This window comes from Amyelois transitella, chromosome 28 (genome assembly GCF_032362555.1).
Source record: "Amyelois transitella isolate CPQ chromosome 28, ilAmyTran1.1, whole genome shotgun sequence".
In the NCBI taxonomy this organism is placed as follows: Eukaryota; Metazoa; Arthropoda; class Insecta; order Lepidoptera; family Pyralidae; genus Amyelois; species Amyelois transitella.
The window spans coordinates 2,133,233-2,147,732 of NC_083531.1; the positions used below are offsets into that span (position 1 = coordinate 2,133,233).

Genomic DNA, 14,500 nt, shown 5'->3' on the forward strand with positions numbered 1-14,500 from the left:
AAAAAGCTGATCTTTCAATATGTGATACTAAAAATAATAATCAAGAATCAAAGTCACAAGAACATGATACTCGTACAAATGTGCCCTTCATGGCTCGTGGGTCAGATAAGACCATTGTTGAACCCAAAGCATACAATGCTCAAAGAGGCCGTGAATTACTATTAAAACAATATGAAAGAGATTTGTCATTAGTCGCTAATATATCTAATAAACAAATAGTTGAATCTCAAGCTGATGTAATGAAGAACTGTTATCAGTCATCTTCACAGGAATATGACAAAGATGGTTCTTCAATCTTCATTATATCAGGCAATCAAGCTGATTTAATACCAAATGCCTACAGATTGGCGTCAACGTTATCTAATATAAAAATCGAAAATGCACTTCAACCACCTACGATACAACAGCTTAAAGATACACCTTCAATGTTTGTACATTCAACAGCCACTCAACTTCAAATTTCATCAAATTTACCCTCACCCATGTCAATTAATATCCTCCCAAACCAACCGCAGTCTCTGTTTCTCCAAGCTCTTTCAAAATTGAATGAAAGTGCAATAAGTTTTGCAGTAAACAGATTAAGCAAACCGCCTGATTCATCACTAAGCCGAGCTGTAATGGTTTCAAACCGGTCTGTATCTCCAGAATTAACCACACCAAGTTCTTTAGGTAGTGCTCCACCATCGTATTCTTTCGTTTTAAGGCAAATGGCAGTACGAAGGCGCCCTAGAATGTTTGGAACATTCATACCTTCACCATCATTTGTACAGCATACTCCTCCACCTACTTACACAGCTTCATTTGATATTTATTTGGATAATGTGCCTCCTCCGCCAACACGTGTGTATAACTTTGGTTTCGCTCCAATGTTAGTAGTTTGTCCAGACTGTGGATTCACTGGTATGACTCAAGTGACCAGTAAAATTACTCTATGTACACATCTCTGTGCGATTGTGTTGTGCATTATGTGTTGTTGGATCTGCGTGCCTTTACCTTATATCATGCGTTCCTGTAAGGATGTTTCTCATTACTGTCGAAATTGTAGATCATTTTTAGGCAGTTACTGTCCCACAAATCCTGAGAATGTTACGATACGATGAAAATAAATGTCTGCTCTACGACTCAGAATGATGTTTAATTATATAAACTACTTAGGTACTAACTTAAAACATTCAGTAACAATAATGTTGTGATTTCGAAATGCGTGGTTAATAATCTGAGAAACTCGCAGGGCAGCAAGTTCAGGATTATACAATTTTACCATCTCTGAATTCTATGTAAGTACTGGATATTGTCCACGACTACGTTTAACGTAGAAGTTCACTAAAAGAGCTAACCCCTTCGATTGCGCCTTAGAGATGTGGGAGAGTTGTTTTTGTTTGGACCAAGCCTAATAAATACAAAAAACCGGATTTAACTCGGAGCAATAGTCTTGGCTTTTTGTGAGTACAAACATATCTACAGACAAATTCTAAAAATCATATATTTGGCATTTGTTGGTCTTATATAAATCCCCCATATCGATATTTTGGAAAAAAAATCGAATTCAGCAGTCAGGAACGAAGTTGTAAATATTTGCAGAAGGTACATATCTCAAGGTACTAAATATTAGTAGCTTTTTAAGAGAAACATCCAGAGCTCTTGCAATATGCTTCTGTGACGCAGTGGTAAATTACTTCTTTCTCCTGACTTTAGTCCCGATTGCATCCTCATAACTCTAGAGAAAATCCCGGGGTATGCCTTTGACTATGGATCCTGAATGTGGTGGATCGATCATGGTTACACATCCAGTTGCCTCAATGTGTAGGTTTTCTCACGATGTTTTCCCTCACCGTGAGAGCATCGGTTAGTATTCAAACTAATGTACATAAACTTCGAAATAGTCATAATAATATGGCCGAGGTAGGATTCGAATCTGTGCCCAGTTAAAATGTGTGATCTGCATAAAGCAGATCACACATTTTAACTGGGCACGTTACCAAGGTATTAATCGCGCACCTAACGTACAGTTAGTTTACGTCAGATGTTTCGAATCATGATACAATGATCCAACAACAGGTGATTCTCGGAGTTCAATTAAGGATCATCAAGATTGAGATCTGTAAAACCTTTGATTAGGTTTTGGTTCTGCCTGAACTGCTATTTTCGATGTCCAAAGTCCGAATGAATTACCATAGACAATTTGAACCCATGATAATGAAACAAAAAGAAATGCTAGTTTGCATATTTAATTCTAACTATGATAATAACAATTCAATAAATATTACAATAAAATAACTTTTATACAAACACTAAGAATTCGAAACGATAAATTTTTTTTGCGTTTAACGAGATTTGTAAACTGAGAAAGAAAATAAAAAAATGTGATTCATATTATGGTTTCATTCATGTGTCACAAAATTATTTTCAATTTCATTTTCGTTTTAAATCATTCTAAAAACTTTATGCAAGCGTATTCTGATATAATGACTGTTGTTTTATATTTATAAATATTTATTTAACTCTTAACTTACTTATTTAAATAAATATTGCTTGTTAAATCTTCCATTAATTTGAACGCTTTCAATGTCAATGATGTTTCAGCGCCCTCTAGTGGCAAAATGTCCGCGTGTAAAATTAGAAGTCACAGCCTTCTGCAAGATCCGTGTGTGTTGCGGAAAAATCCCTTTTTGGGCGTCCGACCACATGTGAGAATTGTGAACAAAATATGGTTCTTCAGTGATTTTCTGTTTTAAGAAGCCAGTTTTGAAGTGAATTACATACGGAATCGATAAATAGAGTGTTTACGGAACGTCCAGTGTGCCTGAAAAGTTGGAATTGGGCGGCGGAAGTGGATTTTTTCGATGTAAATACAGTCCAGACCAGGGTCAGTCCGGTGTGCCCTGAGTTGTGTGCGCATATTTTCCGTTCGTCAGTGGTTACGTATTATTCCTCAGTCGCAAAGTCGCTCCCCGTTCGTTCGACCTTCGCTCGACTGGGTCGCGTCGCGAGTGTGGTGCAATTCGTTCTAGATTGTTGGGTTAGGACGGCACCATGCCGTGTTGAGGAGCATGGCAGCGCGCTCGTGATCGTCGGCCGGCGCGGAGCGCGCGCCCCGCTTATATAACGAGGAGGCGACGGCATGGCCGCTCGCGTGTCGTCCGAGGGTGCTGGACCCTCGTACGCATCAGTGCTGAACTTTAGAGGAGGTGATAGCAATAAGGAAAACATAGAGAACATAGAGAGTGCCGAGGAGGTCGCTGATGCGGCCCCTCGGCACGATGAAGAAGAGGAGGAGGGCTTCGTGCCGGTGATCTCCCACGGGAGAAGGCCCGCCAAGGGGCGGCGGGAGCGTGAGCGAAGAGCGCCCCCGCGGCCACACAAGACGCCGCAGCCGCACACTGAGCCCCAACCGACAGCAGAGCAGCAGGCAGCGGCTGCAGAAGCACAACCCAAGAAGTTTGTGGAAGCACCAATTCCGAAGGTCAATCCTTGGCAGGTGAGTGACACATTCACTCGATAATGTAAACAAATGTCTGTCAGATTAAGTCATTGCAAAATTTTGAGTAATAGTTATGATGTGATTATAAACTGCGAATGAGGAATTGCGGATTTATATATTAAATTTTGTTCATTGCTTCCTAAACCTTGATTGTGTGACCTTGAAGAATATACCGTGCTAAACTATGTAATTCTCAATATTATGTCATAGTTACAACATGCTGTTATAGTAGAGTGTCAGAAATTCCTTTGTCTTAATGTTAATTGAATCTGGAGGTTCTTATTTTATTTGTGTGATATGATTTAAGCAAATAGCTCAACATTTAATTCTTCAACCTTTCAGATTTACAAATTTTCATGACCAGATGGGCAATATCTTACTTATATCAATATTCAATGGTTTATTGTGTCCATAACTGCCTACCTAGTTCTATTCTGACCAACTCGGATTCACTAGATCAACAGGACCACCAGTCGTTGGTTTGTCCCGTCGTGCTGTTTAATTACACATGTTTAATCCAGTTTGTCCGAGTTGGTCAGACCTACGTCGGACAAAATCGGCAGCACTCTGCACGGACCCTTATAAACAATACAATTTCCACTTACTTTACATGTTATTATTTCAGTGGAATAGGCAAGACATTTTGGTCAACATGATGTTTTTTAATTTTAGAAGATTACGATACCTAGAATTTTTTTTACATTTTGCTTTGTGTCCTCACGATTACTAATAAAATTTACTGTTATGGTCCTGATACAGAGCACGTCCTGAGCTGTAATGAATAACAATTCTGACTTCTATGCTATTTGGATATTATTATAAATGAAGTTTCAATACTTCCTATCCATCATACATAGTAAAATCATAACTATTTCACGTAGGTAGAGACTACATCTTTCCACTTGCCAAAATCTCTGCATTCTTCCATTATTTATTATAATAAATATTATAATAAATAATAATTATTATTCATCATCAGAGTATTCCGTCACCTACTCCTAAAGTAGAAACAAAAGGAATTATTTATTTTCATGCACTTACCAAGATGCCAGTTCCACTAGTGATGTGGTGATTTTTTTTTATACTAACCATAGTTAGTCCAAAGCCTACTGCATACATTATCTATGGATTAAATGATACACATTTTGTGTGTGTACTGGTTAAGGAGTTGCAGAGTCAATCCATAACAACTGTATATGTATCAATGTCCGGCCACATCCTGGGCATTACCCTGATGTGCGGAAAGATTTTAAATAATCTGAATAGGTCTGCATACTTAGACTTTTTGATGAGAATAAGGTTTTTATACAGAGAGACTGTCTCTGACATCGGCAATCAAAATGGCTACAACAGAAGTCCAGAAAAGGTTTACTGCAGTTGTTCTTCTTCGTGTCTTTAACCCCAATTTCATCCTCACCACTCTGGAGAGGAACCTTTGACTATGTCAAACGGTGAGTCAGGATTTTACATGAAGGACTCCCATTGGAAATGATCTCTTTCCTACTTTGTCATAGCTATGACTCACAGAAGTTCCTGATGACTCACAGAAGTTCCCGTTTCATGAATAATAACTTTTTTTGGCATTAATACCTACATATTCATTCATATATCACGTCCATATTCCTTGGTTTGGGTAAGCCAGGTGTTTACGCCGAGCGCCTCCCTTACCCTTGCAGGGGAACCCATATTAAATCATGGCAACAGCTGCACTATTCCTTTAGTGGTCTTTAAGGACATCCTTAAGAAAGAGATGGAGTGGCTCCATTTCTAAAGTGCACGGACGCACGCGGCACCATATAGAACTCAAAGACCACGTTCAGCTTCAGTTCAGTTGAACATAAAACAGCTGGTGTGTGGACCAGTTGGTATGGACCGGCATGGAAGATTCAGCTGAACAGTAGCCAGAATTCATTTATTCTTATGATTATAGCACATGTCATGGAATAGGTACATTATTTGTACACATGCAATGATTTATGTGGTCTTCGTTTCCTTATTATTGCGCTTTATGGCGGGAAAGTCCGCGTAAAGGAGTCACGAGCTTGACACAAGGAAAAGTCGACATGCACATCTCGTTTTTATCCCTTACGGAGTGTACAGAGTGAATAGTAACAAGACTCAAAGGCCAAGAGTAGCTATCTCTTGTATAATACAATGACCACTCTACTCTCACCCAAGCAGGAATCTAGTTTGGGACTGACTCAGAGGCAATAAATTACCACTGCGCTACGTTGACCAACAATGTGACAGTTCTTGTTGTATCTCTCAAGAAGTTCTCATCTTTACGAGAGTCGAGGTTCTTCTTCGTATGCTTTTGACAGAGCAGCCTTGTTGCTTGAAGTTACACAATTTCCATCAATCAAATTCATAACTTTGTGGGTCTCTTCAAACCATGACATTGGCAGAATCACCGAAAGTCAGGTGAAAGCAATAATATAGAAAGGAAAAAAAAAGGAAGCCAGTACTTTTTCTTCAACGGTCAAATGTATAGGCATTTGGATTGCTTTTGGTGTTAATTCTATGAGGTTCACTTTACTGCAGCTAGCCTGTCACGATAGGCAATAGGCGTGGGAGCAGTTAGTGTAAAATATTAGCATTCCAGCTATTTCGGTTTATGAGATACAGTCTAGTGACAGACGGACGGATGGACAGACAGCGGAGACTTAGTAATAGGGTCCCGTTTTTATCTTTTAGGTACGGAACCCTAAAAATAAGCAAACTAGTCTGCTCAGGATACTCTTGACCTGACCCTTCACCAGGACGACCAAGATTTGGGTGTTCGTTTTGGCATTTCCAACTTCCAACGTTGGGTACATACATTTTGCTCCAAGCTGGCTCTCTATCTCTCTCTGTTAACAAGGTCACACGGGACGGGACGGGATTGGTTTCGACAACCCTACTTGTCATTTCTGGGAAGTCATCCTTCCTCTTATTGGCCAGGCTAAGGCCACGTTCAGCTGTGCTGTTTCTATTACAGACTTAATTAATGTTAAACAAGGAAGAATGGATATTCCTAACACAGGTCTCCTCTTCTTCCTCCTGGCTTTAGTCCAGGCTGCATCCGCGGTATGCCTTTGACCACGGATCCTGGATTGGGTGAGTCAGGTTTTAACACGAAGCGACTCCCATTTGACCTCTGCAACCTTTGCAGGTAGACCCTTACCCGTATCAGATCATGGTTACACACATCCAGTTGCCCAAATGTGCAGGTTTCCTCGCGATGTTTTCACTCACCGAAGAGCAGTTAGTATTCAAACTAATCTACATAACCTCGAACATAGTCATTGGTACCGTGTGGTTCTCGGCACCAATACAAAAAATATTTATTTATTTATTTTTTATTTTAATAATGGAACCACTCCATTTCTTTCCCATGGATGTCGTAAAAGGCGACTAAGGTATAGGCTCACAAACTTGGGATTCTTTCTTAAGCGATAGGCTAGCAACCTGTCACTATTCGAATCTCAATTCTATCATTAAGCCAAATAGTTGAACGGGCCATTTAGTCTTTTCCAGACTGTTGGCTCTGTTTACCCCGCAAGGGATATAGACGTGACCATATGTATGTATTTATGTATAGTCATTGGTACATGGCCGAGGTGGGATTCGAACCTGTGCCTTTCTGCGCATCACGCATTTTCACCGGGCATCTTACCGATTCGACCACGGACGCTCTCATATTCCTTACACAGGTATTTTACCTAAACGGAGTTTCCAGAAACTGATTGTAAACCTTTGTTAGTTTCAAATAGAATTATTTCACTTAATTTTTTGCCCTCGGTTTTGTTCGTATTTGTGAACAAAGAATCTGAAATTTCACGGGAATATTATTTCTATGACTTCCGGGGTAATATGTCTTTAAACTTTGTCTCACTAAGAAATAACAAAACGATTGGTTTAGTTAGTAGATAAATTTCAACGAAATTATAAAGTATTGCAAAACTTTTGCATTTATAATTATACTTAGGATTCAATGAAATTTAATTCGAATGACACCACCTATCCCTCTTGCACCCCAGCACAGTCCCCACCATCTGTCTCGCTCGCCACATGGTCCTACGTTCGCAACCATGTGCCAGTTTTAAGGTTAGTTCTTATCACTGCGACGATAACAGTCGATATTGTCTGTGGGTTTCAATATCGTGTGCGACAATTAATTTTTAGATACGAAGATATTGAGAAACAGCTGTTTTGTCAATTTGAAAATGATTTAGGTTTGACTAATTGTTTAGTTACCTAGACTAGCTATTGCCCGGAGCTTCGCTCACGTATAAATTAGATAAAAAAAAACATTAAGTTCCTTATGCGTAAATCACACGGGAACTGTTCTGTTTTCAGGATTAAAAGCAATCAAATGAATGAATGAAATATTTATTCAAGTTACTATGACTCACAGTATGTGATTGATTACACTTACCTAAGTAATATAATGTTAGTAATTATATAATTTTTTGCTTAATATTATTGTGTATCCCCCCGATCATGCGCAGGATGATGTTCCCGCTCTCCCAGATCCTGCGCACCAGGGAGGCACATATTTTCCATAGTTGCATTAAAAGCAATCAACATTTAATGTCGTTATAAGAAATCTTCCAATTTTGCTAAATTTCAAGCATACATTCATTCATTCATATAATCACGTCTATATCCCTTGCGGGGTAGACAGAGCCGGCAGTCTTGAAAGACTTATAGGCCACGTTCAGCTGTTAGGCTTAATGATAGAATTGAGATTCAAATAGTGGCAGGTTGCTAGCCCATCGCCTAAAAAAAGAATCCTAAGTTTATAAGCCTATCCCTTAGTCGCCTTTTACGACATCCACGGGAAAGAGACGGAGTGGTCCTATCCTTTTTTTATTGGTGCCTGAAACCATATGTCAACAAAATCAAAAAAATCAACGATACATTTAAGTTATAATTATGTAAAGCGTGACGAAGTAACAAAAAAACATACATAACTTAACCAACTGTTAAGATAAACTCAGTCCGGATGCACTCAAAATATAATAATCGATCTTTCCCGATAGGATTTGCGTAATAACATAGGTAATAATAAACAGAAACTTTAAACACTGTCCAGCAAGTGAAAGGTACTCAGGTTTGACAGAATAAGAGCAAGTTATTACAAAATTAGATATGCAGTTATGATAAGAGCTGTATGTAGGTACTACAAAAACTAAATATGTATGTATAATGTACCAGGTTCTACCTGGTGCCGTGTGGTTCCCGGCACCAATACAAAAAAGAATAGGACCACTTTATCTCTTTCCCATGGATGTCGTAAAAGGCGACTAAGGGATAGGCGTACAAACTTGTGATTCCTTTTTAGGCGATGGGCTAGCAACCTGTCACTATTTGAATCTCAATTCTATCATTAAGCCAAATAGCTGAACGTGGCCATTCAGTCTATTCAAGAGTGTTGGCTCTGTCTACCCCGCAAGGGATATAGACGTGACCATATGTATGTATATCACTTAGGTCCATACGGTCGTTTCCGAAATTCTGTGCTTGTAGGAATTTCAAAAATTCCCGTCTAAGTATCTCTTATATTTAATTCGTCCACGATTTAGATTTAAGAGATCTATATTTGTATATTGACGTCCGATGAAAATGCTGCAGTGTAGTTTGTTCCGCCGCTTCTTCTTCACATGTGCTTTGGAAGCGGTAGTAGTTATAATTAGATTTAAGTGATGTGACGGTAATAATCGATACCTTGTATCCAATTTCGAAAATAAATCTTCTATTCTATTTCCAAGTGTCGGGAACCACACGGCATAAATGACAAAGTAATTTATAAGATACCTTGTATTCAATTTTGAAAATAAATCTCTTCTATTCTATTTCCAAGTGTCGGGAACCACACGGCACAAATGACAAAGCAATATATATTTTTTTCAAAAAACGTACTCGTGCTTGTATCTAGAGACTAATTGCTGTTGTTGTCTTAAAGCTCGATGGTCAAACCCTCTGATGATTTATATTCTGGACGGTGGCCAAGTGGTGACGTCACAATGTCAACGGCTCCACCGTGACGTGTGGGCTCTCCGAGAATCGTAATGAGTTCGCACAATTTTTAGAGGGTTTTCGTACGAAATTGCTTGCAGAAAGGTGACCCCCTTGATTTTGGAAGGTTGAAGCTGTACAGTATCTCGTAGTTATTCGGATAGATTTGGACTTGCATTACATACATACATATGGTCACGTCTATATCCCTTGCGGGGTAGGCAGAGCCAACGGTCTTGAAAAGACTGAATGGCCACGTTCAGCTATTCGGCTTAATGATAGAATTGAGATTCGAATAGTGACAGGTTGCTAGCCCATCGCCTAAAAAAAGAATCCCAAGTTTGTAAGCCTATCCCTTAGTAGTCCCTTAAACGACATCCACGGGAAAGAGATGCGAGTGGTACTGTTCTTTTTTCATTTGTGCATTGGACTTGCACTTTTGTTATTATGATCGCTGGCCAAGATCTTCGAGGCTTCCACAACCTTCTCAGAATGCCGGCAACTTTAAATACTACATCCCACTGATTTATGGTATCAAACACTATTGTTTTGGTACCTATGCAGTTAACTCCACAAATAACATACGGGCGTTTACTTTTTTCCATTTAAAAAAAATATTAGTTAACTACACTGTAGCATTTTCATCGAACGTCAATATACAAATATAGATCTCTTAAGTCTAAATCATAGACGAATGCACTTTGTCTACATTAAAAAAAAACATGAATGAATGCAGAACTAGTTATTTCAATACGAATATTTCGTCAGATTTATTTCTTATCTTAAAAGGACCTAGTTCAGAATGCAGTTAATCTATAGAATTATCAACAATTGTACTGATTTGTTTAATTGTCTGAAAATCATTTCCCATTGTTTCTCTTCACAATCATCATGTTACTACGTTGATTACATTTCGAGTTATTCAATCTTGCTGTTCTGGATGACCGCCAAAAATGCCGTGGATTTACAAGCTACACACTGAATTTCACTAATTATTACTTATATCACGTGATTTACTATTGTAGGAAGGAAAAAAGGGAAAGAGAAAGAAAAAAAGGTTATATTCTTCTCTCTTTTAGAGGAGAATATAACCAATCTTTCCTTTGTTTTCCTTGTCTTCTTTAGTGAGAAGTAATCAAATGAAAAGCACTATTTTTTTGGAAATCAAAGCAAAATATTTAACAATAAAAATCTGATAATTTTTCTCAACAAACAAGTTAATGGCAACTGTTGCTATGGCATACATATGCATATCTTTGCCAGCTGGCTTTGCCTTTACATAAAATAACGCCTTTTTCCCGGAGGGGTAGGCAGAGACTTCATCCACATTCATAACTCTCTTCATGCAAGCTCGGCGGTTTTGGATATATTTCACCTGAACTTTTGCCAGGGCGTCCTTGATTTGTTCTATTTATATACATATAATAAAAAATTAAGTACAAATAAAGATGGTTGCCTACAACTATGTAACGAAGCGGCGGTTTCGTTCAGTTGTTTTGGAGTAATTGACTTTTGTAATCTCGTTGTTTAGTTTTTTTTTTCTTTTTAATTCTTCCCAGATGTCTTCAAAATAAAACTAATTCGTCACACGTGATTTCTATATGACGAATAATGAGTGTTCAACTGAAACTGATCAGTTAACACAAATATTCCCAAGGTCATAAAGCGAAATATAGCTACCACAAAAGATTTTGTTTTGTTTGTAGTTATACGCAATTTTTCTTTTCTTTGTTTCTTTATTTAAGTTTCAAAATTCTGTTTAATAAGTTCGCATTATGTTAACCTGCCCCTGAAAATATGAAGTATATCTAGGCAAAAGGCAGTTAAGGTTATATACACATATAGTCATTTTGCTGTGTGACTGGCCGATGTCTGAAAGATTTTGTTGATCTGTATGTTTTTACTCGCATCACTCGAAAACTATTGGTCCGACTTAAATGTGGTTTTCAGATGTGTTTTCTACACTATGTGAGGTAGCAATACAGGGGGTCGGTTATTTAATCGTTTTATTGCGGACGAAGTCACGGGCAACTGTCGCAAAGACAGACAGAGAGAGACTGTTTACCTACTCACCTGTTCCGTCCATGCTTTACTAAAATATTCGCTTTTAACGACTTACCACTAATTTTAGCCTGCTGTCAGCCCTGACCGTATGACGTCGGGTTACGCATGCCAAACTTCATTCATATGATGTAATGTGACAGATTATCACATCACAATCATTGTGGGGGTGTGTGCATTTTGATCAATTAATGCATACATATCATCACGTCTATATCTCATGCGGGGTAGGCAGAGACAACAGTGTTGAGAGTTCAGCTGTTTGGCTAAATTATAGAATTGAGATTCAAATAGTGACAGCTAGCCCATCGCCTAAAAGAAGAATCCCCAGTTTATAAGCATATCCCTTAGTCGCCTTTTCGACATCAATGAGTATTCGTACGTAGTAGATACTGTTACTTTGTCTATAGTAGATTTGAACCTGTGACCTTTTCCAGCGACCTCATGCAATTGCATCAGAATCCAACAATCCACATAGCGTTTGATAATGCAGATTCATGTTGGAGATGTGCCAAGTTACTGTTTAAAGATTGCATTTCACTCCATTTTGAACTTTCTTGTTTAATTAAATGTTTCGTTTTGTTATGTATGAGTTACGTTTTTACTTTTAAATACTCTTAGACACAGGTTATTACTTTCAGTTTGGCGTCAGTTCAGTCCATCAGTTCGGTCCGGCTTAGATTTAATCAGTCTGCTCTCAGTCGTAAGACTGATAGCGGACTCATAAAAGTTACGTTAGACAAGGGTTACACTATCGGTTTGGCATCAGTTCGGTTCATCATTTTCCTCAGAATGATGGGAGAATTATTGTCTAACGTCTGGCATCAGTCTACAGTCATTCAGAACAGAATGATAAAAAATATTTGACTTTCGTCATTCTGGACCATCAGTCCGTCAGTCAAGCGGTTAGACGATAATTCTCCCAGAATTCTGAACAAACTGATGAACAGAACTGACGCCAAACTGATAAAGTAACCCTTAACTTACGGTTACATTTAACATCGCAAGGTGACTTGCACATTTACTGGATGTGTCACCATGACCTAACTTGAGTCAGTTGTTTTGACACCTCATGATTTTGATGATGATAATGAGGGATTTTGATGATGATAATGAGGGTAATAGGTACCGATGCCAGCCAGAACATGGTACGCGCTAGAACCTAGTGGGATGCTGACTTAAAACTGTCTTTACTTCTTTTCCCATCGTTTTGGACACACACTTGGACGTGTTTATTTACGGCATAGGCCACGTTCGGCGGCACGATGATAGAAATCAAAATAACCCAAAACAAGAAGCTTTAACCATACAAAAATAGATGCCGACTCGGCGACACGCGGCCGGAACGATTTGGACCCGAGCCAGAACTGGACTTCTTTCTTTTCATTTTACCTGTTTGATGGTACAAAGAATACGTACTTCCACGGTTAAGTTACATACATAAGTATAATCTCGTCTTTATCTCTTGCCTCGAGCGTCTGATATTTCGCGAAGGCATACTCTGCCTTCTTGCGGAAGCCAAGTTCTTCCCGAAATCCCTACAAACATAATTTAATAATCTTTTGATATAACCTCTAAATCAGTTGTTAGTACACACGGTTCACGAGATACCTGGATGACTTTGTGAAGTGGCACAGCTATCTCTTGAGCCCGAAGTACTTTCCAACTTTACGTTTTTGCAGACCCCCGATTTGTCTGGGCTTTCCACTTCCAAGTTTTCAAACACAGGTTTAACAATTGTTCTCATAATTATTTCCATATTGGCTATAGTTATCACTGGGCAAGTCAAAAGTTAGCCACTTGACCAAACATCGTCAGCCAGAAACTTCACAAATTATTATCAAGTTTTTACATTATTTCTTTCAGACAAGGCTGTATCAGCCAAATATTTGTACAGCCTGATCTACAATTACGCTTGTTGCTGTTTTTCTGATTTTCTGAATATTAAGTTTGACTTAAACGCGTGATAGGAACTGTCAGATAACTAACGTAAACGTTTTTTGAAGAACTTCCCCATAGTTCTTCAAAAATGTTTACTCTTCATCATCTGCTTCTCTTCCTGCGAAGATCAAATGAACAGATACGGCTAATAAACTATTCTACTTAGACGAAAGTCTAACCTGTTCCAGTCTCCCTCACTTTCGTTATCACACCATCCAGCAAGTGCGTCTGCCAAATGGGGCTTTTCAAATACATAAAGTCACTCTTTCCCTATAGGGTTAAACCTACCCCGATTTTTGTTCACTTGTTTCGCTTCATCCACATCCAAAACCCACTTAATGAAAGCACGTCGGTTTTGGGTACTCTTGACCTGACCTGTCGCCAGGACGTCTCTGATATGATTTTTCTGAGCTTTTTACGAAGGCTGATAACGCATATGTCTTATTCTCTCATTCGGCGAGAGAACGAGATAAAAGTTGTGCGTCTTATCTACATTCGTGAAAACCCCAACTTAACTAATTAGAAAAAAAAAAAAGATTATTGCCATAATTAAAAAAGTATCGAGCCTATTAAATTATAATGTTTAATTATAAATTATATAACCATGCTGACACACGTACTTACGTATCTGCTGATTAGGCCGGCCTTGATGTTGTCTTCGCTGATAACGGGCCATCGATCATGACATGTGGCTGGTGCTTTGTGAAATTTTACATTCTTTTTTTAAATCCCTATTTCTGTGCCCGCGACTTCGTCCGCGTGGAATAGTTATTTTGGGCATCATTGAAGCCCTCATCGATAAATAATTGAATTTGTTTGCTCCATATAGTTGCAGCGTGATGTTATATAGCCTAAAGCTTTCCTCGATAAATGGTCTATTCAACGCAAAAATAATTTTCCAATTCGAACCATTAGTTCCTGAGATTAGCGCGTTCGAATAAACAAACAAGCAAACAATCTCTTCAGCTTTATAATATTAGTAAAGATTGCTGCAGTGTAGTTTGTTCCGCCGCTTCT

General features: G+C 38.6%; 1 protein-coding gene across 3 annotated transcripts in view; it reads left to right on the top strand.

The window, feature by feature from the left end:
• The first annotated feature begins 2,604 nt into the window (after positions 1-2,604).
• Positions 2,605-14,500, top strand: part of LOC106138068 (la-related protein 1) — a 58,541-nt gene continuing 46,645 nt past the window's right edge. For all 3 annotated transcript variants that reach the window (XM_060952471.1, XM_060952472.1, XM_060952473.1), the window contains exon 1: positions 2,605-3,478. In XM_060952471.1, coding sequence (XP_060808454.1) covers positions 3,122-3,478 — 357 coding nt within the window. In that variant the 5' untranslated portion in view covers positions 2,605-3,121. The remainder of the gene's footprint in view (positions 3,479-14,500) is intronic.